General features: G+C 67.6%; 2 protein-coding genes across 2 annotated transcripts in view; both read left to right on the forward strand.

Moving 5' to 3' along the window:
• Positions 1 to 16,046, forward strand: part of ZC3H3 (zinc finger CCCH-type containing 3) — a gene marked incomplete at its 5' end in the record, with an annotated part of 45,401 nt that extends 29,355 nt beyond the window's left edge. Inside the window, 7 exons of the mRNA XM_080646645.1 lie at positions 5,085 to 5,127; positions 5,214 to 5,375; positions 5,462 to 5,531; positions 7,145 to 7,276; positions 13,495 to 13,679; positions 14,094 to 14,419; positions 15,641 to 16,046. Of these exons, the coding sequence (XP_080502771.1) occupies positions 5,085 to 5,127; positions 5,214 to 5,375; positions 5,462 to 5,531; positions 7,145 to 7,276; positions 13,495 to 13,679; positions 14,094 to 14,419; positions 15,641 to 15,672 (950 nt within the window). The 3' untranslated portion in view covers positions 15,673 to 16,046. The remainder of the gene's footprint in view (positions 1 to 5,084; positions 5,128 to 5,213; positions 5,376 to 5,461; positions 5,532 to 7,144; positions 7,277 to 13,494; positions 13,680 to 14,093; positions 14,420 to 15,640) is intronic.
• Positions 16,047 to 20,626: 4,580 nt separating this feature from the next.
• Positions 20,627 to 23,047, forward strand: MAFA (MAF bZIP transcription factor A). The gene has a single exon (XM_080646955.1). It carries the CDS (start codon positions 20,998 to 21,000, stop codon positions 22,042 to 22,044), a length of 1,047 nt encoding a protein of 348 aa, XP_080503081.1. The 5' UTR covers positions 20,627 to 20,997; the 3' UTR covers positions 22,045 to 23,047.
• The last annotated feature ends 2,895 nt before the right edge of the window (positions 23,048 to 25,942 follow it).

Here is a 25,942-nt window from a genome sequence, read left to right on the forward strand (position 1 = left end):
GTGGCCCTCTTCCAGGCAGGCCCCCTGGGCTCCCCAGGGAGGCACCAGGGTCTGGGAGCTGTCTCCATTCTGCCCATGGCCTCAGCGTCACCATCTCTTTGCTGGGCACAAGCAGGTGCAGGGCGCTGGCCAGGCCTCCCTAGGGGGCCTCCTGAGGCTCAGCCCCAGGTGCTGTGCTGGGTCAGGATGGCCCCTCCCACCAGCAGGTGGGTCGCCTCTAACCCCAGAGCTCAAAGGCCGGTGGCATCCGTCGTCATGGCCCACGGGCTCCACACAGCGGGGGCATGGTGGAGGGCAAGGTCTCATCCACTGCCTTCCCTTCCCCTGCCTTCCCTTCTCCTGCCTTCCCTCCCGCTGCCTTCCCTTCCGCTGCCTTCCCTTCCGCTGCCTTCCCTTCCGCTGCCTTCCCTTCCGCTGCCTTCCCTTCCCCTGCCTTCCCTTCCCCTGCCTTCCCTCCCGCTGCCTTCCCTTCCCCTGCCTTCCCTTCCGCTGCCTTCCCTTCCGCTGCCTTCCCTTCCCCTGCCTTCCCTTCCGCTGCCTTCCCTTCCGCTGCCTTCCCTTCCCCTGCCTTCCCTCCCGCTGCCTTCCCTTCCCCTGCCTTCCCTTCCCCTGCCTTCCCTTCCCCTGCCTTCCCTTCCGCTGCCTTCCCTTCCCCTGCCTTCCCTTCCCCTGCCTTCCCTTCCGCTGCCTTCCCTTCCCCTGCCTTCCCTTCCCCTGCCTTCCCTTCCGCTGCCTTCCCTTCCGCTGCCTTCCCTTCCCCTGCCTTCCCTCCCGCTGCCTTCCCTCCCGCTGCCTTCCCTTCCCCTGCCTTCCCTTCCCCTGCCTTCCCTTCTGCTGCCTTCCCTTCCCCTGCCTTCCCTTCCCCTGCCTTCCCTTCCGCTGCCTTCCCTTCCCCTGCCTTCCCTTCCCCTGCCTTCCCTTCCGCTGCCTTCCCTTCCGCTGCCTTCCCTTCCGCTGCCTTCCCTTCCGCTGCCTTCCCTTCCCCTGCCTTCCCTTCCCCTGCCTTCCCTTCCGCTGCCTTCCCTCCCGCTGCCTTCCCTCCCGCTGCCTTCCCTTCCCCTGCCTTCCCTTCCCCTGCCTTCCCTTCCGCTGCCTTCCCTTCCGCTGCCTTCCCTTCCGCTGCCTTCCCTTCCGCTGCCTTCCCTTCCCCTGCCTTCCCTTCCCCTGCCTTCCCTTCCGCTGCCTTCCCTCCCGCTGCCTTCCCTCCCGCTGCCTTCCCTTCCCCTGCCTTCCCTTCCCCTGCCTTCCCTTCCGCTGCCTTCCCTTCCGCTGCCTTCCCTTCCGCTGCCTTCCCTTCCCCTGCCTTCCCTTCCGCTGCCTTCCCTTCCCCTGCCTTCCCTTCCGCTGCCTTCCCTTCCGCTGCCTTCCCTTCCGCTGCCTTCCCTTCCCCTGCCTTCCCTTCCGCTGCCTTCCCTTCCGCTGCCTTCCCTTCCCCTGCCTTCCCTTCCGCTGCCTTCCCTTCCGCTGCCTTCCCTTCCCCTGCCTTCCCTTCCGCTGCCTTCCCTTCCCCTGCCTTCCCTTCCGCTGCCTTCCCTTCCCCTGCCTTCCCTTCCCCTGCCTTCCCTTCCGCTGCCTTCCCTTCCCCTGCCTTCCCTTCCGCTGCCTTCCCCAGAAGCAGAACCCTGCCCACCTGCTGCTCCCCTGAGGCGGGCTCCTCCTGGGTGACGGAGCCACAGCGGGCGGGCTCCTCCTGGGTGACGGAGCCACAGCGGGCGGGCTCCTCCTGGGTGACGGAGCCACAGCGGGCGGGCTCCTCCTGGGTGACGGAGCCACAGCGGGCGGGCCCAGGGCCCCGTTGCAGAGGGATGTCTGGTTGGCCCCTGTGGTTGAACCCGCTGGTCCATCTCCCCTGGGGCCTCCATGGCACTGGTTGTTGTCCCCTGACCCTCACGCTGGCCTGGCCGGCAGGACCTGGTTCTGCTCCTGCGTCCTCACGTCACGGCTGGACGAGCTTGCTGGCCTGCAGACAGGATGCCCTTCGGGTGGGCCTCTCATGGGGCCGCATGCCCACCCCGTCAGCCCCAGGGTCTGGTGCCACTTACGCAAACAGGCCTCAGGGACTCCTCCCTGGCCAGACGTGCGCGCCCTTGACCGGGAATCGGACTCGAGACCCTTGGGTGCGCAGGCCAGCGCTCTAACCAGGAGCCACCCCGGGCAGGCCCCGCATGCCTTTCCTTACCCCCTGGTCTCCGGGGCAGGAGAGGTGCCTGGCGGCCAGAGAGGAAGAGCGGTCAGCACGCCTCCTCACTGACCTGCCGCTGAGCCCTGCGCCCAGCCCTGGGGAGGCCCCAGGTGCCACCTGGGCAGGCAGGCAGAGCCGTGGGAGAGGCCGGCGCCGGGGCACTATGGGGGTGCTCCCTTCCCCCGTCAGGCCACCTGCCGGGGATAGAGCTGTCACTCCTCTCACAGCGTGGCGGCCACACTGCGCTTGCTCCCCAGAATCGGCCCCCCCACCCTCTCCCTACCCCCAGCCTCAGGGGCCTGGGGCCCCTGTTCCAGGAGGCCCCTCCCCATAGACCTGCCCTGCAGGCTACGCTGCCACCTGCTGACCAGCCTCGGTGGCCTCTGAGGGGCAGGCCTGGGGCTCAGTCCTCCCAACTCAGGGCTCCTCCCTGCGCACCTGCCTGGACTGCGGGAGGCGGCTCCTCACTGGGAGGGGCGATGGCTCCAGCTGGCGCCGTGCGCTGACCTGCGCCCACTTGGCGGAATAACTCCTCCTCGTGTGCGAGGAGCTTTGGCCTCAGCAGGAAGGAGCAGCCTCCTGGCCCTCCCTCGGCCTCTCCTGCCTCCGTGGCTTTCTGGGGGTGCAGAGCTCAGAGCCTGTCTTCCTGGGGCAGACCCGCCCCAACCCTGGGGCCAGGCACTTCCTTCCTGGGCCCAAGGCCTGCCCTCCTCAGGGCCCAGCCCCGGGACCCCTCCCACATGCCCTGGCCTGAGACCTGGGTGCACCGGCTGTGGCTCTGACGGGCACTTCGCTGGGCCTTGTGCAGTCACGGCCCCAGAGCTGTGGGTCCTCGCGGTGGGGCAGGCGCTCCGTCCCCTGCCAGGGCCACCGTCTCGGCCGGGGCTGCCGGCTGGCCCCAGAGCAGGGCAGGCTCCTCCTGGGAGGTCTCAGTCTGCATGCCTCTCACCCGTGACCTGTGACCTGTGACCTGTGACATGCCGGCCGCAGGATAGCTGCTTTGAGGTCACAGAGAGCCTGACTGCGGCCCGCACCCCACCCCCTGCCTCCCTACCTCCCAGACGCCACTCCCTGGGGCTCCCCTGTCACCAGAGCCAGGCCAGGGTGTCAGTCTTCTCCCCAGGGGGCACTGTGCCCAGGGGCGCCCTCTGACCCAGAGCCCGGCAGGGTAGGGGGGGGGCGGGGGGGGCTGTGGCTGCCGCGTCTATTTTGGGAAGATCCTGGGAAGCGCGAGTTCTCTCGAAGGCTCAGCGCCTCCTGCTCCCAGGTCGCGGTTTCAGCTGAACTTTTCAGCACCTCCCAGCGCCCCCAGCCCCTCACACCAGCTACTTGATGTGCATTTTTAACACCCAGAGCTTTTGAAAGGTGCTCCTGTGCCTGGCAAAGCGCCCGAGCCCCACACTGCATCTCTCTAAGAGCGAAAAGTGGAAGGGGAGTGAGCCTGCCCCCCCCCCCCCCCAGAGCCAGCCTGGGCCCCGCCTGGGCGCGGCCACGTGCTGACAGCACCCCTGGCAGGAGCAGGCTGTGCCGCAGCGTCAACGCAGCCTGGGTGGCAGCCCGGACCGCCAGCACCGCACCAGCTACCAGATTGCACTGTCCCCCGCCAGCTGGCAGGTGCACACACCACGTGGCACGTGGGCCGGCCCCACAGCCCTCGGGGTGTCCCAGCCTGGGAACCGGGCTCCACTGGGGCCTGGGCTGCCCTAAGCCCCTCTGTCCCCCCTCCCCCGCCCCCGCCTCCTGCACCGCCACCAGCCTGGCTGCCGCGCAGAGCACTTCTCCTGTTGGGGTCCTGCTGTTCAGCCTTGGAGACACCCCTTTATTTTTTTATTTGTAAACGTTTTTATTGATTTCAGAGAGGAAGGGAGAGAGAGAGACATGGATGTGAGAGAGACAAGGATCCGCTGCTGCCTCCCCCACGCCCCCACCTGGATCGGGGCCGTGTGCCCTGACTGGGACTCAAACCAGCAACCTCCAGGCTGAGCCACAGCGGCCAGGGCTCAGACTCCCTTTAGACTGGAGGAGACTGATGTGTGTGTGGGGGGGGGGGGGGGCGGGGAGCGGCGCAGGGACTTGGGTTGGCACAGGCTGTGGCGGTCAAAGCTTGCGTAGTGGTCGGAGCTCGGGAGCTGCAGAGGCGGGGCCGTGGGAAGGTCACCGGAGGGCACCTGCCAGGCCTCCTTCGGGCGGGCTCCGCGGTAGCCAAGCCGGGAAGCGCAGGGACAGCCCTTTGCAGCAGGTGCTTGGTCATCCCTTGGCCCTCGGCTCCCTGTGGTGTCCCTCCCCCTGCCCGATCCTCTGTGTCAGCAGCTGCCCGGAAACGGGATCTGGTCCGGGAGGGGTGTGTGTGGAATGGGACGTGCCGCCTGGGAGGGGACCTGGTGTCACGGCAGGAGGGGCTCAGTGCTCACGGAACGGCCTGCAGGCAAGCCCGCCCCCACCCCCCTCACCACGTCCACTTTGTGAGCAGCTGCCCTTTGGGCTGCTGAGGCCTGGGAGCCAGGCCTACTTGTGAGGGGCCCCGCTCCCCAGAGCCTGGCTGAGGGTGTCCGGCTCCACGGCCACGTACCTCTCTGTCTGTATTTCACTCCCTTTAAATACACAAGACCACTGGCTCATGGGAAGCCAGGGGCATGTCCAGAGCCACTTGGTCACATGCCCTGGGTCTGCCCCAGGCAGAGGGGCAGAGGGGCCAGCAACCAGGATGGCCCTGGGGGAGCCGTGTCCCTGTGCCACATGTAGGGGGCGGGGGGCAGGGCCTGGCAGGAACCCAGCCTCAGGGGAGGGGGGTCTCCAGGAGGGACTGCAGGGCCTGAGCTGGGGGTGGAGAGCCAGGGCCTGTGCCAAGCTGTGGGTGGGCGGAGCCCAGGGTGGGGTGGGCCTGACCGGCCTCTCCCCACAGGCCGGCTGGACCCTCCTGGCAGCTGCAGCCGCTCCCTGGCCAGGTACGTCCCTGGGGTTGGGGTTGGGGTTGGGGTTGGGATTGGGGGCTGTGCACCTCTGTCGGTCTCACCCCACTCCCCGTCCACAGCCGGGCCGTGCAGCGCAGCCTGGCCATCGTGCGGCAGGCCCGGCAGAGGCGGCGCCGGGCGGGGCAGGAGTACTGCATGTACTACAACCGCTTCGGCAGGTGCAACCGCGGCGAGCGCTGCCCCTACATCCACGACCCCGAGAAGGTGGCCGTGTGCACCAGGTGAGCCGGCCGCTGGGTGGGCGGCGGGCGGGTGGCGAGTCCCTCTGTCTCCCCCGCCCCTCACCCTCTTCCCGTTCGTTCCACAGGTTTCTCCGGGGCACGTGCAAGAAGACAGACGGCACCTGCCCCTTCTCCCACCAGGTCTCCAAGGAGAAGGTGCGCGCAGCTCGGGCAGGGCGGGGGCACCCGGCACGTTCCCGCAGGTCCCCTGGCGTCTGTCTGCCAGGAGCTGGGCTGTGACCCGAAGGCTCTGCCCTCCATCCCCCAGGCCCCTCCCCCCGCTCTGCTCAGCTGGCTCTTACCAGCCCTGTGCCATGCTTCCTGCCAGTGCCCACAGGGGCCCCCGCTGGGAGGGCAGGCCCGCAGTGGGGCACAGGGTGCTGAGAGGCCAGAGGCTTCCCAGTCACGGGGAATGGGGCGGGCAGAGGGTCTCTGTCCCAGGCCCCCACCCCATGGGTCGAGGTGAGTGGACCCCATCTGCAGGCTCCCCGAGGGGGCAGAGCCAGGGCGGCGTGTGGTCCCGGGGGGTGCGGGAGCTCAGGCTGGGGCAGTGCTGGCCGGGGAGCCCAGGAAGGGGCCGAGACGGGAGGAGGAAGGGGGGTGGCCAGCGCTGCTGCGGCAACAGCTTTTCCCCTTGAGGAGCTTGGGGAGAATCAGCGTTTTTTCCCTAATGGAGCTCCCAAGCTCTGGTGAGCGATTTGGAGACTCACGTCGAGTTTCGGGTTCATTAGCTCCGGCTCCAAAGCCGTGCGCCCCCGGCTGTCTGACGTGGCCACGCCAGCGTCTGAGTTAATGTTTCTGTTATTTGTGTGGACGCCGTGGGTGCAAACAAGGTTAATTGAAACGAGAAGGCAGTTTCCTCTGGATAACGGCCGTGCTGACAGCGAGGCGGAGCTCCGCTTGGCGTGGAGCTGGCTTCATTATCCTTTTTATTAGAGCTAATTTGGGCTCTAGATCAAAAGCCACATTAAGGGGATTGTCTGCAGCCCCCCCCACTGCCGGCCCCTCTCCCCTCTGCGCTGCAGTTAAAAGACAATTAGAAACAAATTCGCACGCACGGAAACCGCCTTTGTTTCTCTGCTCTCCCTCCTCAGCCCCCCTCCCGCCTTCCCCAGAAAAGTGGGGAGCCAGTGGGACTGACTGGGGGTGCTGCCCTGCCGGAGGGGGAGACCCGCAGGGGGAGACCCGCAGGGCCCTGTGTGTCTCCTGCAGGACAGCAGGGCGGCTGGGGTCCCAGAGAGGAGTCGCTGGGAAAGTGGCAGCTGCAAAGGTCAGGGTGGGGTCAGAGACTCCCTGGCTCTCAGGCCTCAATTTCCCCAGTCGGAAGGAGGGGGGCTGTGCATCTTCCTGTCCCAGCTGGGCCACCTGCCACGGGCCAGGGTGCTGGCCGGGCCCCTGCCAGGCCTCCACAGGCCGGGGCTGCTCCAGGCGGCTCCCTGCCCGCTGAGCCCACTGTCCACCCTGGCCCAAGAGGGGCCAGGTCTCCAGCCCAGGACACCGAGGCATCACTCCTCAGGTCACTGGAAAGTCTGTCCCCGTGCGGCCCACAGCCCAAGGAGGCGCCCTGGCCCCTGCTGGCCCTGCTGTGGGCCGGCACTGTGTCCCCTCCTCCTGGGCCAGGACCTCGTGGGGCCTCCAGCCGCAGTCTGTGCGGCTCGTTGCTGGCTGTGGAGCACATGGCAGGACCTGAGAGTCAGGGTGTTGACCTGAGAAGTGGGGTGCAGGAGCTGCAGGCCTCGGCCCTCAGTGCCGCCCCTCCCTCCCCACAGATGCCCGTGTGCTCCTACTTCCTGAAGGGGATTTGCAGCAACAGCGACTGTCCCTACAGCCATGTCTACGTGTCTCGGAAGGCGGAGGTCTGCACCGACTTCCTCAAAGGCTACTGCCCGCTGGGCGCCAAGGTGAGCCTCCCTGAGCCTGCGGCCCGAGCTGGCAGCCCCTGTCGTCTCCGACAGTGAGGCAGTGCCCTCCCCCTCCTGTCCCATGTGGGCCTGAGGGTGGGGGGCTGCTGAACAGCGGCCCCGGGCTGGGGTCTGGACGGGTCTCCTCAGTCCCTGGCGCCCCAAGAGGCAGCTGCTTACCTGCCCAGCCGCGGGTGAATGGCGCCCGCCTCAGGGCCTGCAGTCTGGCTGGGCTCTGAGGAAGCAGAGGCACCGGGCAGGGCTGGGTGTTGGCCAGGGAGCACGGTCAGTGCAGGACTGACCCTTCCTGCCACCAGGCCGAGGTGGGGTCCTGACCGGAGTGGACAGGTCACCTTGAGGGACCCCGGTGCGGGTCGGCGGTGGGTGGTGACTGTGAAGTCCTCCAGTTCCTGAGAAGGATCAGGGCTGTTCTAAGTCCTGCTGCTGCTGCCAGAGGAAGTGCTTACTGAGCCCCTTTCGGTGCGGGTGCTCGTGGCCCACATGATGGATAGCGGCTCGTAATTGTAGATGGGAAAGCGCTGAGCAGGCCGCGGCGGGCGCGAGCCGGGCCCGGGAGGGTTAACTCGATTCTCTAAATAATATGAGAAGTGCTGAGTGGGCACCTCCCGCCTGGAGTGCCAGCCCCGAATGGGCCCCAGAGAGTTTATAATATTCCACCGGATCGAGTGGAATTGTTAACCTTGCTTCCTGGAGCCACAGCTTGTTAAAGAGGCGCATCCCTTTTCCTGTGAATGGTTTAGGCTGCTCTGGCCTCGCTGGGCTGGGGCACACGGCCACGGGCCTGCTGACCCGCACTCCGTGGGGTGGCCTCCCCCCCGGTCACTCAGTGTGATGCCAGCCTTTCTGCTTTGTGCGTGTGTTGTGCGTGTGCATGTGCGTGTGGCGGGGGAGACTCCGGAAGCCACTCCACCCACTAGTCTCACAGCTACCGTGTTTGCCCTCTGCGTGCGAAGCTGTCGTCCCGTCGTGGTTTCTGGTGGCGCTCGCTCAGGGAGAGCTCGGTTGGGTTTGCATCCGTGTGGGCTCTGCAGGTTACATCCGTCACTGTCCCTGTCCGCTTAGGGGCATGTGGCCCCACCTTGGCGTTTAGGGCACCGCAGGTGCTGCGGGCTCACCTGGCTCTCCCGCTGCAGCCCTGCCCCCTCCAGCCCTGCCCCCTCCAGCCCTGCACCCTCCAGCCTGCACCCTCCAGCCCTGCCCCCTCCAACCTGCACCCTCCAGCCTGCACCCTCCAGCCCTGCACCCTCCAGCCTGCACCCTCCAGCCCTGCAACCCTGCACCCTCCAGCCCTGCCCCCTCCAACCTGCACCCTCCAGCCTGCCCCCTCCAGCCCTGCCCCCTCCAGCCCTGCCCCCTCCAGCCCTGCCCCCTCCAGCCCTGCACCCTCCAACCTGCACCCTCCAACCTGCACCCTCCAGCCTGCACCCTCCAACCTGCACCCTCCAACCTGCCCCCTCCAGCCCTGCACCCTCCAGCCTGCACCCTCCAGCCCTGCAACCCTGCACCCTCCAGCCTGCGCCCTGCACCCTGCACCCTCCAGCCCTGTACCCTCCAACCTGCACCCTGGACCATCCAGCTCTGCACCCTCCAGCCCTGCCCTCCAGCCCTGCACCCTCCAGCCCTGCCCTCCAGCCCTGCACCCTCCAGACCTACACCCTGCACCTCCAGCCTACACCCTGCACCCTGCACCCTCCAGCCCTGCACCCTCCAGCTCTGCACTGGCCGCTCCTCCTGGGGCCTGGCCCCTTTCCTTGTGTTTAAAGCCCTTGGTCTGGGCGGCAGGAGTTCCCTGCTTCTCAGTGCAGATGGGCACATACCCGTGTGCACACGTGTGAATGGTCCCACGGCCCCCTCAGCACAGAACCTCGAGGTCGCACTGCCACTGCCGCCGGCCTCCCCGCACTCCGGCCCTCCCTGGACTTCCTTCTTTCTCATGCTGCCTGGGGGCTCCCAGCAGTGAGGCCGCCCCCTCCTGCCTCACAGACACTGTGTCCTCTGGCCCGCGTTCGTTCTCTGCCTTCCGATCGCAGGCAGCGTCCCCGTCGGTCACCGCCTGGTAGCTTTGCCCTTCGGTTGGAATCTTCCCGGTTTCAGGGGCACAGTCCTCCCATTTTTCACCCTGTGGGTCTTTGTTCCAGGATCTGTCCCACCCAAGGCCTCGGCCCTCATCTTCTGCAGCTGGCTCTCCGGCCAGTGGAGGCAGGCCTGCCTCAGTTCGGCGCCAGCCCTGCCCCTCGGCCTGTTTTCTTTTCTGTAAAATCGGGATGTGGCAGAGCCCACGACGTGGCGGGGGGGTGGGGCAGGCGCCGGGGGAAGGGAAGGCCATGTCCGCTGCTCGCTGTCCACCAGCTAGGGCACAGGTGTTCTCACACAGGGGGCCCTTCCCTGCACCGTGTGCCAACCACCCATCCTTCCCTCTGATCCGGGCGCCCGTGGTCACAAAGCTGCTCTGGGTAAAGAGGGGGTCTGCGTACCTTCCGGCTCACCCAGGGCAGGACAGGCGTGCGCCCCGAGTCTAGTGCAGCCATCGCTGCATCCGCCTCCACAGCCTGCCCGCCTCCGTCTCTCCGGATTGTCTGCTCTGGGCAGTTCGTGGGTTGGACCCTACAACGCAGACTGGCGTCTGGCTTCTCTGGCGTAGCGTGTTTGGGGTCATCGTGTTGGTCTCAGGACTGCATTCCTTTTACGGCTGAGCGGTGCTCCGGGCCTCCGGGCCTCCGGGCCGGGCTGGGCCGCAGGCTGTTCCCAGCATCCTCTGTGCACATCGGTGCCGAGCCTCCGGGTGGACGTGGGGCAGAGGCCTCGCAGTGAGAGCAGTGAAACCGACCGGCCGAGGTGACGCTTCTCTCAGCTTCTGAGGACCCGCCGCTGCTTCCCTGCGTGGCTGCTGCTGACCGCGGGCGGGCGGCTCCCGCTCCCTCACCGCCTGCCTCCCTTTACAGCCACAGGCGAGGTGGCGATTTGCATTTCCCTGGCGACCAGCGGTGCTGGCATTTCCGCAGGTGCTTACTGGTCACTGGGCGTCCTCGGTGGAGAATGTGGACTCGAGTCCTTTGCCCGTTTTTGAATGGAAATGGACATGTTCTAGAATCAATCCCTCATCAGAGATGTGACCTGCGAATCTTCTCCCGCTCAGTGAGCCGTCTTGTCATTCTCCTGTGGCTCCTCCCCCCGCCCCGCCCCGCCCCGGGGTGTCCTTAGATGCAGTTTGTCTATTGCTTGTGTTTTGGTGTCAAATCCAAGAAGTTTTTGTCAAATTCAGTGTCACACAGCCCCCTGTCCTGCCGTGTAAGGGTTTTGTCGTTTTCGCCCTCAAGTGTAGGTCTCTGGCCCATTTCGAGTTGATTTTTGTCTGTGGTGTTAGGGGGCCACTTCGTTTCTTTGCACGTGTGTGTCCAGTTGTCCCAGCACCGTTTGCGAGAAGACGGTCCTTTCCCGCTGACGGGGCGCCCTCGTCGGGAGTCTGTCGGCCGTCCATGTGAGGGCTTATTTCCGGGGTCTCTGTTCTGTCCGTCGGTCTGTGTGTCTGTCCTTATGCCAGTGTTTATCACGACAGCTTTACGATGGCTTAGAAATCGGAAACGTCCGTCCTTCAAATGCTGTTCTTCCCCCAAGATTGCTTCGCCTCTTCGGGGACCCTCGAGGTTCCCTGTGGGTGTTTTTGGATGAGTTTTCTATTTCTAAGAAAGCAAAAGTAAAAGAAGGCCTTTGGGGTTTTGCTGGAATTGTGCTGAGTCTGTGGGTTCACCTTGGGTGGCATCTTCCAGTAGCAGGTCTTCCAGTCCACACACGAGGCGTGTCTTCCTTAATGTCCCTCAGCGGTGCTTTGTGGTTTTCCGTGTGCAAGTCTCTCGCCGCCTCGCTCAAGTTTATTTCTAAGTGTTACAAACCAGTGGCCTGGTGCACAGCATTCGTGCACGGGTGTGGGGGGGGGAGTGTCCCTCAGCCCTGCACCCTCTCCCATCTGGGACATCCCTCTCACAATCCGGGACCACTGGCTCCTAACCACTCACCTGCCTGCCTGCCTGATTGTCCCCAACTGCCCCTCCCTGCCATCCTGCTCACCCCCAACTGACCCCCCCCTGCCATCCTGCTCACCCCCAACTGACCCCCCCTGCTGGCCTGATCACCCCCAACTGTTCCTCCCCACCGGCCTGCTTGCCCCCAACTGACCCCCACTGCCGGCCTGATCACCCCCAACTGCCCCCCCCACCGGCCTGCTCGCCCCAAACTGCCCCCCCTGCTGGCCTGTTTGCCCCCATGGTTTTGTCCAGAAGGTCTCCTGGAAGGTCTCCCGGTCTAATTAGCATATTATCCTTTTATTAGTATAGATGAGAGTTTTGAAATTTCCTTTTTACATTGTTCATTGCAAGTGTATAACAACGTAATTATGTGTTGATTTTATATCCTGGAATGTGGCTGAATTTATTTACTGATCTAACAATTATTCTGAGGATTCTTCTCTGCTAACAGATTTCTTTTCTTCTTATTTGGATGCCTGCTATTTTTTTTTATCTATTTTTGCCTCATTGCTCTGCCAGAACTTGCAGTACTACGTTGAATAAAAGGGGCAGAAGGGGGCGCCCTTGCCCGCTCCCTCACCTTAGAGGGAAAGCTCCCAGCCTGCACCCTGAGCTGCTCGAAGGCCTTGGTCGTGTGCAGGGCTCCCTTTCCAGGTTCTAGTTTGTTCGGTGTTTTATCACAAAAAGGGCTTGAATCTTGTCCAATTGTTTTGCCTTAATTGAGATGAGCCTTGAGCTTCCTCCTTCCCGTCATCAAGGTGGCCAGTCAGTGCTACTGAATCAGTGACATGGATTGCGTTTTGGATGTCGAGCCATCCTTGCATTCTGGGAATAATTCCGACTTGGTCGCTGCCGAACTCCGCTCGCTGGCGTTTGGCGGGGGACTCCTGCACCTGTACGCACAGGGAACGTCAGCCCGCAGTTTCCTTTCCCGGTGGCGTCTTGGTCCCCACTGGTATCGAGGGAGTAAGTCGGGCTCCACCGATTGCTTGGGCCGTTCAGGGTGGCGAGCGTTCCGCAGATGCTCAGAGTTTGGGGAGCATTGGGAGGGTGGGTGTTCAATCTTCGCACGTTCCGTGGAATTCACCCGTGAAGCATCTGGTGGGCCTTCCTTTGCTCAGAGGCTTTCGTGCTGACCGGCCTCCTCACTGTCCACAGGTCTGGTCCACCTGTTTCTTCCTGAGTCGGGTCTGGTGGCGGTGTGCGCAGTTGGTCCATTTCAGTCAGTGAGTTGTCAGGTGTCCGTGTGTAGGAGAGCGGAGTATTCCCTGGTTACCCAGTGTCTGCAGGGACAGCTGTCCACTGCTCACGCCCGTGTTGGAAACGTATGACATTTCTCTTGTCTGTTTTGCTAGAGGTTTGTCCATGCAGGGCCTGCTGGCTCTCGCCCCAGTGTGACGGCTTCTGGTCCCTGGTGGCAATGGGGCCAGGTGGGGGACAAGAGTGGGCCAGTGCACAGATCTTCTCAGAGCGCAGGAGGGAGGTTCTGCTGGAGGGCGGCGGCCCAGGCCACGGCCACGGCCATGCAGTCTCGGCGGCCCAGGCCACGGCCACGCGTGCCCCGGCGCTGGCTGGTCTAAACTCAGTTCTGGGTGGGCTCAGCAGTCTCGCAGTGGTTCTCCTCCAGGTCCATCTCTGGCGGGTCCCTGGCTGCCTGCCCCCATGTGAGGGGCAGTTGGGGTGCCCAGGCTCGTACATCTGCCCTGCCCACAGAGCCAGCTGCAGGGAGACAGGGAGAAAGGGCCCCCTCGGCTGGAGGAGGGCCCACAGCAGGGGCTGAAGCTGCGCCCAGAGCACCTGCCCCTCGAGGGTATCATTAGCCGCCCTGACAGGTGTGGTGGATCGGGTGTGCAGCGGCCTGGGATGACCGGCCACACCGCTCCCAGTGAGGTTCTCCAGGCCTCAAGCCCAAGTCCCACTCACCCCCTTCCTCACCCCACCCTGTTTTCCTCCAGGGGGAGGGGTTCACACCCCGGGAAGCCCCACCCAGCCTGGCAGGACCCCCAGGCCCTCGGTTTCCCAGGGCGGGGCCCTCGCCATACGGCGCTCAGGGCACATGCTAGAGGGGTTGCAGCTGGAGCCCCGCCCCCGCACAGGGAGCCCGGGCCCAGGGCTCCAGCCGACAGGGCGGCGGCCGTCCCCGCGAGGCCTCCCAGCCGTGCCGTCTTCCCCCAGTGCAAGAAGAAGCACACCCTGCTGTGCCCCGACTTCTCCCGCGGGGGCTCCTGCCCCCGGGGCGCCCAGTGCCAGCTGCTCCACCGCAACCAGAAGCGCCCCGGCCGCCGGGCAGCTGCGCCCCCAGCCCCGGAGCCCAGCAGCGCGCCTCCCAGGAGCAGGGCCTCCACTGGCCACGGGCCCAGGTGAGGGGGAGGGGTGCTGTGGGGAAGCTCTGGGGACATTCAGGACCCCTGGGGAGCCCCTACATCCCGCCCAGCTCTTTTGGCTTCAGATCCTAAAAGAAACCTCAGTCTTGAGTCGCCTCCAAGCTGGACAGAGCCAAGGGCATCCCTGGCCCAGATCAGCTAGTGTGGTGCTGCCAGCCCCTGCCCTGCCGAGCCCCGGGGAGGGAGGGGAGGGAGGGGGGGTCCCCTGTGCGGAAGAGGAGGGCAGGCTCGGGCTGGCCCGGCACCGGGTGGGGATACCTGGTGGCTGGGGCCAGGGGACGGCGCTGGGGGCCTTGCCGCTGGGAGGGGATCTCCAGGTGGTTGGCTGGGGCCTCCAGACGCCCCTGCGGAGCAGCCGCCCTTCACACTGGTGCTCCCCCTCTCTCGCAGGAAGCCCTCGGCCTCCCAGCGCCCTGCGAGGCAGACACCCAGCTCCCCCGCCTCGGAGGCTGCTGGCCTGGCCTCCCCTCTCTCCTCCGCACAGGGGTCAGCTGCAGCTTCAGCCTGCCCCCTGCCACCGAAGGCCCCCTCCTCCCCCTCGCCCTCCCCCTCCTCAGACCGGGAGGAGCCTGCGCTGCGGGAGGAGGCGGCCTCTGCGGGAACGGGCCCCGGCGGCCTCTCCAAGCTGCCGTCCTTCATCGCCCTGCAGTCCTCGCCCAGCCCGGGCGGCCAGCCCAGGGCCCCGGCCGCCAGGAGCCGCCCCACCAAGGACTCAGGTAGGCGCCGGCCCTCCCAGTGCCCGGCTCCGACCCACCCATCGGCCTCCAGGTGGCCCAGGCTCCGAGAGCCAGCGTGCGCACCTGCCGCCAAGGGGCGGGGCCGAGGTGTGAGTGCGCAGCGGCCAAGGGCTGATTTAATTAGAAAGCACCCATTTCTGTTAATTTGTTCTGGAAGCTCGGCGCACGCTCCTGGAGAGAACAGATGCTCCCTCTCCCCGATGAGCATTTGGGGCCTGGTAAATGGCTCCACTCAGCCTTGTTGAGGAGAGAAAAGAGGGTTTTATGGCTGCAAACGACCCTTTCTGTAAACATTTTACAGCTTTCCGCGCGTTTGAGCGGCGATAAGCCCCACGCAGCTCGGCAGGCTGCAAATTTGCGGCCATACGGCCACCATTTTATTGTCATATTTCACGGTCGTAACGTTAATGGAAGATGCTTGCCGCAGCCTCCTCTAGCAGCTCCGCTGAGCACGCTCAAACGCGCACGCGGAGGGGCCCGGCCCGCCCGCCTCGTCTCAGCCCCCACTTGGCAAGGAGCGGCCTGGCTCTCCACCGGGGTGGCTCCCTGGGGTTGCGGAGGGGCCGCTGGGAGCTCTGCCACTTTCATTTTGGAAATGAGGAACCTGCAGCCGACCCAGAGGGAGAGGAGGCAGTGGGGGCGCCCCCCAGCCTGCCTTCCCTGCTCCGCGGAGGTGGGCGGGGAGGGCCCAGGGCGGGAGGCCGGGCTGCACCCGGAGGCCAAGGCCTGGGGCCCCAGCTGCTGGGCCTGACTCTGGGCTTGCGCTCAGCCGAGCAGGTGGCTGGGGCCTCAGCCCTGAGGGGCACACGGAGAGGCCTGCCTGTGGGTGGCTGCGTGGAGGCGGCTGGTCCTCGGGCCCAGCCTGTGAGGGGCTTCGTGGGAAGGGAGAGGCGTTGGCACCCACGAGTGTGGACTGAGCGGGCCCCTTGGACACCACTCTCCACCCTCTGGTTGCTTGCTCCTGACCACAGGCTGCCCCGCCCCTGCACGGGGACGTGGTGCCCTGCCCCACCAGCCAGCGTCTGTGCACACCTGGCTTTTCCCGTGAGGTGAGGTGCGGTGTCTGGGTGGCCCCGGTGTTCCAGCTCCGCTGCTCCCACCTCTCCTGGGCCACAGGGGCCAGGCCTGCGCCCCGCTGTGCGTGCCCCCTCAGGGAGCTCGGGGGCTGCTGTCACCTGACCTCTGCCCTTCTCGGAACAGGGAAACCTCTGCACATCAAACCCCGGCTGTGAGAGCCCAGGGTGCCAGCCCACGCCTACCTCCACCTCTCGGCGCTGGACAGGAAGGGGCTACCCCGCCAACCCCCGAGGAGGGCTGCCTGCCGCCAGACGCCCTGGGGGCCGCTGGGCCATCGCTCCGCCCACCTGGCTCCCAGCCTCCCCTCCCTCGGGCTGGGCCCTGCCTGGCCCGCCCCTCTGTACCCCGCACCTCCCACCTTGGGTCCTCAGCCTCCCACCCAGCACACGCCCCAGCTCCCCGCCCTCTGTGGTGGGGCAGTGGTGGTCACTGTACCCCAGCCTCGCCCAGGACTCCTGCCTGGGCACGGGGCCACCAGCCAGGCTCCCTGGCGGGCATTCACGTTCAGCAATAAAGGTTGTCCCATGTCTGCTTGGCTGCTGTCTGTCGCCACGCCTCAGCTCACAGATGGCCGCTGCCACGGGTGTCCTGGGAGCCCCTGGCGGGACCTGGAGGCCTGCGAGTGAGTCCCCCTGGAGAAGGGGGCGCTGGCCGCAGACCCTGGAGGTAGAGTCCTCCCCTGTGACCACGGCTCTGTCCTCCCACCTGCCCACCAGGCTCTGGACCTGAACAGGGCCAGGCAGGGTAAAGAGGCCTCCTGCAGCCCCTCATGGCCACGCCACCGTGACCTGTGGGGAAAGGCCCACGGGAGCCAGGGCCACGGCTGCAGCAGGCTGGGGTGGGTCCCCTCGCCGAGGCCCCTCGGAGGCCCTGGGCAGCTTGAGAGTGGCTGGGCCGGGCAGGGGCTGGGCAGGTCAGCAGCCTGAGGCGGGGCAGCTGGTGCGGCCCCCACACCTCCCACGCCACAGGTGTCTCCACAGGGACCGCGGAGCCTGGCTGAGGGTTGGGGCCTCAGCGGGGGCCTGGGACAGGCTCTGGTGTGACAGGCCGAGGTCCGGAAGGCACGGGCCTTAGGGTGTTTCCTCGTTCCCCGCAGAGGAGGGAGGGGCTCCACCTGGTCTGGGAGCCACAGCGCCCTTGGTGCCAGCGGTGCCCACCACTGCCCGGGTGCTCCCTGGCCTGCAGCTTCGCCCACGGCCTGGACTTGGGGTTGCTCTGCCTGCCCTCTGGGCCCAGGTAGAAGGGGCAGCCCTGTCCAGAGCTGGAACGCAGGCCCCTTGGCCCAGCCCATGCTCGGGGGGGGCGGGCCCAGGAGGACCCCGGGCTTCCCAGGCCCTCTGCGAGGTGGGGTCTCCGCACCAGCCCCGAAGGTGACGGGAACCAAGCTGATGGCGGCTGATCCAGCAGCGCGCAGCGTCTGGTCATTGGTCACTGTCCCTGGTCACGGCCCAGGACCTGCCTTCTCCCCACCCCTTCTCCCCACCCCTTCTCCCCATCCCCTTCTCCCCACCCCTTCTCCCCACCCCTTCTCCCCACCCCTTCTCCCCATCCCTTCTCCCCACCCCTTCTCCCCACCCCTTCTCCCCACCCCTTCTCCCCATCCCCTTCGCCCCATCCCCTTCGCCCCACCCCTTCTCCCCATCCCCTTCGCCCCATCCCCTTCGCCCCACCCCTTCTCCCCATCCCTTCTCCCCACCCCTTCTCCCCACCCCTTCTCCCCACCCCTTCTCCCCATCCCTTCTCCCCACCCCTTCTCCCCACCCCTTCTCCCCACCCCTTCTCCCCATCCCCTTCGCCCCATCCCCTTCTCCCCACCCCTTCTCCCCATCCCCTTCGCCCCATCCCCTTCGCCCCACCCCTTCTCCCCATCCCTTCTCCCCACCCCTTCTCCCCACGCCCTGGGCTGCCCTTGAGCTGTCCTCAAAGGGCAAAGCCTTGACAGTGGAAGGGGCTGGGTAACTTCTTCCTGCCTGGACAGAGGGACGGAATGACAGACGGCTGTGGGTTTGGCCATCCCTGCACCCCTCCTCAGTAAGGGCAGGGTGTGCGTGCTGCCCCAGGTGCTAGGTGTGTCCACTGGGCAGCTGACCTGCCTGCCGGACGCCTGCCCTCCCCCACACGGCCCTGCTCCCCCACACGGCCCAGCTCCCCAGGCCCGCCCTCCAGCGAGGCCAAGGCTTTGGGGCTGCCAGTGGGAGGCCTGGGGCAAAGGGGGGGAAACCCAAGACCCACTGCGCTATAGCCCAGCGCCTGGAGCACCAGTCAGACTGCCCGCGGACAGCATGGAAGGCTCTAGAAGGGGGGCTGGGCACTCAGTGGGAGATACCAGGCCGATGGCTGCCCCAGCCCCTGCCCCTCCACCCTCCGCCCCCTGCCTCCCTGTGACCCATTAGGGGACCCGCTCAGCCTCAGCCTTGGCGGGGCAACATCCTGGCTCCCTGGAAGCTGAGGGGGACGCCAAGGGAGCCCCGGTCACTCTGGACTCCTCTGGCTAAGAGGCAGGGCGACGAAGGTGCAGGTCACCCCAACCCAGATTAAAGGGGTGCCGCGAGCCTTTGCCAGGAGCCGGCTTCTCGCCTGGGAAGGGCCGCGCCCCCTGGCTCCCGCCATCCTCGCTGGGCTGTGCCCTCTCTGGGCTGTGGCTGCACAACCTCCCCTGAGGGGACAGCCAGGAGCAGGTGCCCCCGCCCCTGCAGGCAGGGCAGGCCCGCGTCCAGGTGGCCTGCGTCCAGGTGGCCTGAAGCAGTGAGACCAGCAGAGAGGACCCTGGGCTAGGGGCCTGCAGCGGGCAGAGGGGCCCTTGCTGGAGGCGAGGGCCTTGGTGTGGGGAGACCGGGAGCGTGGTTCATGTCTCCGCTCCAAGCTGGTGTGTCCTCGGGCACCTGGGGCCTTTGGTCTTGGAGAGGCAAGGTGCCTGGGGGCCGTGGGCGGGGCAGGGGCACTGGGCCCGCAGGACAGAGACTCCAGGTGTGGGTCTGGAGGAGGCGTGAACTGGGGCGGGCACTCCCTGTCTCCCCACCATGGCTGCTGAGTGCGCACCCCAGAATGGCGCTGGCGTACAGCGGGCTCCTAGGTGGGCGGGCGCCGGCCCTGTGGCCACTGTGCTTAGGGGGCAGTGCCTGGGGAGGAAGTGCGGGAGGAGAGGCGTGCAGCTTCCTGTCACAACGTCCACGCAGGTAGCCGCAGGCCACCCCTTGCCCCAGCTCAGGAGCTGCCTCCCAGGGACCAGCATGCCCTCCCCCTTTCCCCCCCCCCCCCCCCGGCCGCTGGGCAGCACAGCACTTCCTGGCAGAGCGTCCTTGCATTCACATTTCGGGGCGGACCCTGGGGCAGCTGTCTTGGTAGCTGAGCACGGGCCTTAAGGACCTCAAGGGGCTCTGGTGGGGGCTCAGCTGGTCCGCAACCTGCCCTGGCAGCAGCCGCCAGCGTGACCTCTCAGGACAAGGGGAGGCACTTGGGCAGACTCGGGGGGGGGGTGCCACAGAGCCCAGTGTGACGGGGCGGGGGGGGGGGGGTCCGTGCCCTCAGCTGGAGACCAGGAGCCGGGAGGAGACCCAGGTGGGCCCTGGGGTTGGGCTCCTCCACCCCAGCATTCTCCTGGGCTTGGCCCCACCCCTGCCTGGCCCAGCAGCCCGGCGCCAAGGGGCAGCCCAGTGCCAGCCTCCGCTCCTCTGAACCCAGAGGCCTCCCCCTGGACACTGGGGGCTTTAAGGGGCACCCCAAACCCTGTGATGCTTCTGGCAACTTGTGTCCTGGAGTCTAAACACCTGGCCCGGGGGCTCCATCCTGCCCCTCCCCTTCCGCTGGGCCATCCCTGGGGGGTCCCCGCCCCCCCGCAGGGTGTGGGGGCAGTAGGGAAGGCACAGAGGCCCGCCAACACGGGGCTGGGCCACCCGTGGTGTATTGGGCGTGGGTTTCAGCCCCAGTTGTGGGACATTTTTATTATAAATTACAGACGTTGGAACCAGAACGAGGAACAAGCTCTGGTAGCTAAATGCCCAGGCCCACGGTTGGTCTGCCCCTGGCGGCTTCCTGCCCGCGTCCTTCCACACTTTTCTTCTTACGCATCAATACTTGGGGTTAGCATTGACTTCTTAGACAAGCATATAACAGCAGGATAGAGAATGGGGAGGGGGTCACTCTGGGTCAGGCCCCTCTCCCCGCATTGACCCTGGGGGTGGGGGGCAGGGGCAGGGACCTTCACCCGCTAGGGCGCCCCTGGCTTCACTGCCCTTTCCGCTGTCCCGAGCCCTGGGCCACCGACTGCACCTTCAAACCTCGGTCCCCGCCAGGCCCCGCCCCGCGCCCTGCTCCAGACCCCGCCTGGTGGGCAGCTGGGGCCGGGGGTTCCTAATTCCCGAGCCCAGCCCCTCAGCCGCGGGCCCCGCCCTGTCCCTGGAGCACCCGCCCCTCTGTGCCCGCCCCCTGTCTCCGGAGCACTCCCTCGGCGGTCCCCTCCCCACCTGTCCGCACCCCGGGGTCCCGCCGCCAGGGTAAAACTTTGTTGACTGAATTCCTGAACCCGCCTGAACCGCGCGCTAAAAATAACCGCGCGCCCCGCGCAGCGCCCGCCGGGCCGGGTGTCACGGCGTCGGAGAGGCTGGGAGGTCCCCGCACGGCCACGCCAGCCGCGGGACGCGGCCTCCCGCCAGCCGGGCAGCGCCGGGAAGGGGCAACTGGGTCACGGCCAGCGGGGCGGTGGGGGGACCGAGGCACCAAGAGGCACCTTCTGCTCCCCGAGACTCCCCGGCCGCCCCGTCGCGGACGCGAGGGCCCAGAGGCCGCAAACCAGTGCCCACGCCCGGCGGCCCTCTGCCTCGCGCCCCCCGCCGCTGCAGTGCCCCGCGGTGGCCACCAGAGGGCCCTACTCCTCCTCCAGCCCGCGGCCCATCACCACCCTTTCCCACAGCTGTTCCCCGCAGGAGATTGACAGCTGGGATCCGGGTTGCCATGGGGATAGGCAAATGAGGGCGGCGGGTCTGGGACTCCTATTGGCCCGAGGGTGCGCGCCCCTCCCACGGAGGCGGGCCCGGGCGCCGGGCTCTATAAAAGGGGAGCGCTCGGTGCAGCGCTCGGCCTTGGAGGCGGGGCCGGCCGAGCGCGGGCGGAGCGCGGGCGGAGCGCGGGGGAGTCCCAGCAGCCCCAGGCGGCGGCCGCCCGGCCAGCCGCCCGGCCACCTGCCCGGGCGCCGGAGTGGGGACGGGAGCGCGGCTGGCCTGCGCCCGCGGTGACCTGGGCGCGCTCGCGGCCCGAGCCGCCCAAGGACCCAGCCGGCGTGTCCCCAGCTGCCGAGACTGAGTTGACTGCGCGCGAAACTTTTACACACGCGCCTAGGCGCGGCCGCCGGGAGCTGACCGTCCCTGCCGCCCGCGGCCGCCCCGTCGGGACCCAGCGCCCGTGGGGATCGGAGGAGGGGAGAGGCCCACGGCCCCCCCACGCCCTCCCTTGGGGCACAACCGGGCGGGGCCGGGCCCCGGGCGATGGCCGCGGAGCTGGCGATGGGCGCCGAGCTGCCCAGTAGCCCGCTGGCCATCGAGTACGTCAACGACTTCGACCTGATGAAGTTCGAGGTGAAGAAGGAACCCCCCGAGGCCGAGCGTTTCTGTCACCGCCTGCCTCCCGGCTCCTTGTCCTCGACGCCGCTCAGCACGCCCTGCTCCTCCGTGCCCTCCTCGCCCAGCTTCTGCGCACCCAGCCCGGGCGCCGGCGGTGGCGGCGGCGCAGCGGGCGGCGGCAACGCAGCGCAGGCCGGGGGCGCCCCGGGCGCGGCGAGCGGGGGTCCCGGCGCCGTCGGGGGCGCCTCGGGGAAGCCGGCGCTGGAGGATCTGTACTGGATGAGCGGCTACCAGCACCACCTGAACCCCGAGGCGCTCAGCCTGACGCCCGAGGACGCGGTGGAGGCGCTCATCGGCAGCGGCCAGCACGCCGGGCACCACGGCGCGCACCACCCGGCAGCCGCGGCGGCCTACGAGGCCTTCCGGGGCCAGGGCTTCGCGGGCGGCGGCGGCGGCGCGGGGGACGTGGGCGCCGGCCATCCCCACGGCGCGCACCACGGCGCCCACCACCACCACCACCACGCGGCCCACCACCACCACCACCACCACCACGGCGGCGCGGGCCACCACGTGCGCCTGGAGGAGCGCTTCTCCGACGACCAGCTGGTGTCCATGTCGGTGCGCGAGCTGAACCGGCAGCTGCGCGGCGTCAGCAAGGAGGAGGTGATCCGGCTGAAGCAGAAGCGGCGCACGCTCAAGAACCGCGGCTACGCGCAGTCCTGCCGCTTCAAGCGCGTGCAGCAGCGGCACATCCTGGAGAGCGAGAAGTGCCAGCTCCAGGGCCAGGTGGAGCAGCTGAAGCTGGAGGTGGGGCGCCTGGCCAAGGAGCGGGACCTGTACAAGGAGAAGTACGAGAAGCTGGCGGGCCGCGGCGGCTCCGGGGGCGCGGGCGGGCCCGGCTTCCCGCGGGCGTCCTCGCCGCCGCAGGCCGGGCCCGGCGGGGCCAAGGGCGCCCCCGACTTCTTCCTGTGACTAGGGCCGGAGCCCGCGCCACCGCCGCCGGGAGAGGCTCAGACCCCGCGGGCCGGGACTAGGACGCGAGGCCGCTCGGAGTCAGCGCCGCCGCTGCGGGCCAGCCCGGGGCACCCGCTCCAGGTCCGAGGGCGGCAGACCCGAGGCCCTCCCCGCGGCGCGGCCCCCTGGCCCCGCGCACCTGCCCGGCCGCGGCTCCTCCGCGGGGGTCGCGCAGTGATTTCCAGGAAAAGGGGCTCCGGGTCGGACTTCCCTGGGGGCCCCACGTGCACGCACGGGCGCCGTCTCCGCCCCGATGCCGCTGTCCGCCGAGGGGCCGCCGTCCGGTCCGGGGAACCCGCCCTCCTTCGTCTCTCCTTCGCCTCCTGTCCTCGCCCTTTTCTACGACTCCGTTTGAAGCGGCCTTGTTTTCGACGTGTTTATATTTATTTCGCTTGGTGATTAGAAAAGAAGGCCCCGAAGAGGCTCGCTTCCTGCCCGCCGGGGTCTCCCTTGGACGTCCGCGTTCCCAGCATGTGCCGCCCGCCCGCAGGGGCCTGGCCCCGCCTGCCCGCCTGTCCCCCGCCCCGTCCTGTCCCTGGGAGATGGGGGCCCAGGAGCCCTGGGCTGCACCCAGTCCTGCTGCCCTGTGGAGGGGGGAGGGGGGCTCGGACCCGCGCTACGCGTTCTCTCTGCACCAGGGGAAATGTATCTTATTTAACCTTCCAGAGAAATGAAAGAGAAAAAAGTACGAGAGCGTTTCTAGCAGAAAAACCGTTTTAAGAGGAGGTTTTGGCCTGAACCTCCTGGCATGGGGGTGGGTGAAAAAAGTGCTTCTATTTCACTTAAGTTGTACCGTTTTGGTGGGGTGTTGCTTTGAAGCCTGACCTTTGCTGGACGAGCGGGAGGGTGGGAGGCCCGCGGTCCCGGCTCCTGCCCGTTGGGAGCGCGAGGCGAGGCCGTTCCACTCGCTCCCAGTTGGGGCTGTGGGGTCCTTTTTTCATTCGCTAGGAAACTGCGCAAAGAGGGGAAGCGAACAATAAACCCGCTGAGATCCAAAACGAGCCGCTGGAGCCGCTGCTTTCCTTTCTGTCGTGTCTCTCCCGGAGCAGAAGGAGGGGGCCCTGGCCTGCGCCCTGCCTCAGCTCTGGGCGAGGAGAGCCGGGAGAAGCCGCGGCCGCGGTGTGGAGAGGCGCCGGCCCTCCCCTGCAGGCGGGGCGGGGCCGCTGGGGCGCCCTTGGTGGTGACCCCACGTGCAGTGCCTGGTGTCCTGGTGGCAAGCGCTGTCCCCAGATCCCCTGAGCCTGGGGTCTCCCATCTGAAGAGGGGGCCTGGCCTCCATCCCCCAAAAGGCCAAGGCCTGGACAGCGGGCACAGAGACGGGGGCGGCATGCGGAACCTGGCCCGGGTGGCTGCAGCGTGTGACCGTCACCTCCCTTCACAGAGGAGGGAGCTGCTGACCCCGCGGCTGGCACTGTCGGGGAGAAGGGCTCCGGGCGCTCCCCGGGTAGAGGGCTGCGGGTCCCGCGAGTCTGAGTTCTCGGTGAGCGTCGCCAAAGTTTGTTTTATTGTCTCCATCGGAGACGCGGAGCAAAGGCGAGGCTGCGCTCGGGAATAAAGCTCAGAGCGAATAAAACCCAGGTCCCGAGGCAGCGCCCTCCGGTCCGCCCTGAGCCCGCCGCGCGGGGAACTGTGCGCTGGGGAGGGCGGGGGGGGGGCAGTAAGGGGCCGAAATGGAGAGGCTGCGGGTGACGAGGGAGGGACCCCGCCGGCTCAGCCCTGGACGCCACGGCGGGGCCCGGGCGCAGCAGGCCCTCCGGCTCGGGTTTGAGTCCTTAGTGTCCGCCGTGGCCACCGAGGGGCCGGGGGCCTTCCTCCTGCAGAGAGAGCGCGAGTGGGTTTGGGGAGGGAGCTTCCTGGGCGCCTGAGCCTGCGCGCCTGGCTGACTTTACATCCCTCCTCGCCTAGTTTATCCTCACGTCCTGCCGCCCCCCCTTCCGTTTTCCTCTGCCCCTTCCCCCTCCCCTCCCCCAGTCCCCCCAGGAGAGACCTGGGGAGGCAGAGGGCCGCCGAGAGTGGACTCACGCGCTGCGGGAGGCAGGGAGGCCTCCTCTGGGCGTTTGGAGACGCTTTTCCAAACGCATTTGGGGGAACCCACGGACTCTGGCAGAACAGCCAACTGTGGGAAGCGCTGGCCCCGCCCAGAGTGCAGAGCGAGGCCCCATCTGCTCCTCTGCTGCCCGGTGCCCGCTGGTGCCCGCTGAGCCTCCACCGCCTCCCAGGCAGCCCCAGGCCCCCCTCCCCTCCGGAGGAACTGCAGCCGCGGGGCTGGGGCTGGGGCTGGGCCGGGGAAGGGGCTTCGTGAGAACTGGAGGCCTGAGAACTCGTGGGCCACGGGACAGGGACCCAGGGACTGGAGACAGGGGTCTCAGGAGTGTGGACAGAGGCGGCACCAAGATGCTCAGCTAGGAGGCCCCTGGGCCCATGGGTCTGGGAGAGAGCTGGCAGGGCAGCGAGGCCTGGGGTAGGGCAGCGGGGCCTGGGGTAGCGGAGGGGGGGGAGGGGGGGAAGGGCCTGGGGTAGGGCAGCGGGGGCCTGGGGCCGGGTAGTGGGGGGCCTGGGGTAGGGCAGTGAGGGCCTGGAGCCGGGTAGTGGGGGCGCCTGGGGCAGGGCAGCCTTCTCAGCACTAAGGCCCATCCCTGCCCCATCCCTCCTGGCAGGGCTGCCCCTGGCTCCTGGGCCCTGCACTCCCAGATCCGTCCTGTGAGGGGCTCCAGGGAGCTGTGCTGACAGAATCCACGCCCTGGCCTCCCAGCACCACCCCACACCCGCCCCGCACCCGCCCCGCACCCACCGGCCTCTGGAGGGAATTCCTCTGCGTCCCTGGTCACTGTATTCAGGCTGAGGCCCTTCTCTTTTCCTGACAGCGGAGGGAGGGCCCAGCAGGGACCAGGTGGACCCAGGGAGGCAGACAGTAACCACGCAGGGAGCCCGCGGCCGATGCCAGGGGTCTGGGCGTGAGGAGGGCTGGGGTTTCACATCGCAGGGGGCGCTGAGGCAGAGTAGATGGGGGCACCCTGAGGGCAGCCTGAGGCCCTCAAGTTCCCAGGAGCCGCCCTCTGCAGCGTCAGGCCCAGCTGAGTGGGCGGAGAGGGCTAAGGGGCCACATGCACGCACTTGACAGTAGACAGGTGTGCACACGACAGGCTCCCACACACACGACCGCAGCACAGCTGCCCACACCGCCGCCAGCCAGGACGGAGGCCACTCCCACGCCCACCCCCCCCCCACAGCTGTACTCTCTGTTCCTGGATTCCCAGGATGGGGGCCAGGCCACCCCACACCAGCTGCCGGCTCCCAGGCCCAGCACCCAGAGCCCAGGGCCCAAGGCCAGCAGCTCCTGCCCACGGAGCACCAGCTGGGCCTCATCCCCACTTCCACAGGGTCCCCCACCCCCCGGGCACGGCACAGCTGGGGGACTCTGACCCCGGGTCCTCAGTGCCCTTCCGGTCGGAGGTGTCCCCTCATCCCCCAGCCACGCCTCAGTGGGGACCATCACCAAGTGCTGAGCTGGGGCCCCGTGGGTGCCAGGGCCGCCTGGAGCCTGTCGGGCTGGGCTGGGCTGGAAGGGCACAGGGAATGGGACAGGTTCTGCCCCGCGGTCAGGCCCCTAAGCAACAGGCACGTGACCTCCACCCGACAGGTCAGGAGCCTGGGGGACCCCTTCTCCTGGGCCCCTAGGAAGCGTCAAGCCACCCACCAGCCTTGGCTTGGCCATGGGACTCTGGCCCAGGCCTGGGGGCTGACAGGGTGGGCGTGGGGAAGGAAATGGGATTGAGGGGCCGCTTGGGGGACGGAAGGGCCCAGCTGCCTGTGGGCCGACGGGGGAGCAGCCACCCTGGGCCCAGCTGCCTGGTCA

This window comes from Plecotus auritus (assembly GCF_963455305.1).
Source record: "Plecotus auritus genome assembly, chromosome: 11".
Lineage (NCBI taxonomy): Eukaryota > Metazoa > Chordata > Mammalia > Chiroptera > Vespertilionidae > Plecotus > Plecotus auritus.

Excerpts from the sequence above, each read along its gene's own strand:
- MAFA (XM_080646955.1), top strand. The coding sequence starts at position 20,998 with ATGGCCGCGGAGCTGGCGATGGGCGCCGAGCTGCCCAGTAGCCCGCTG.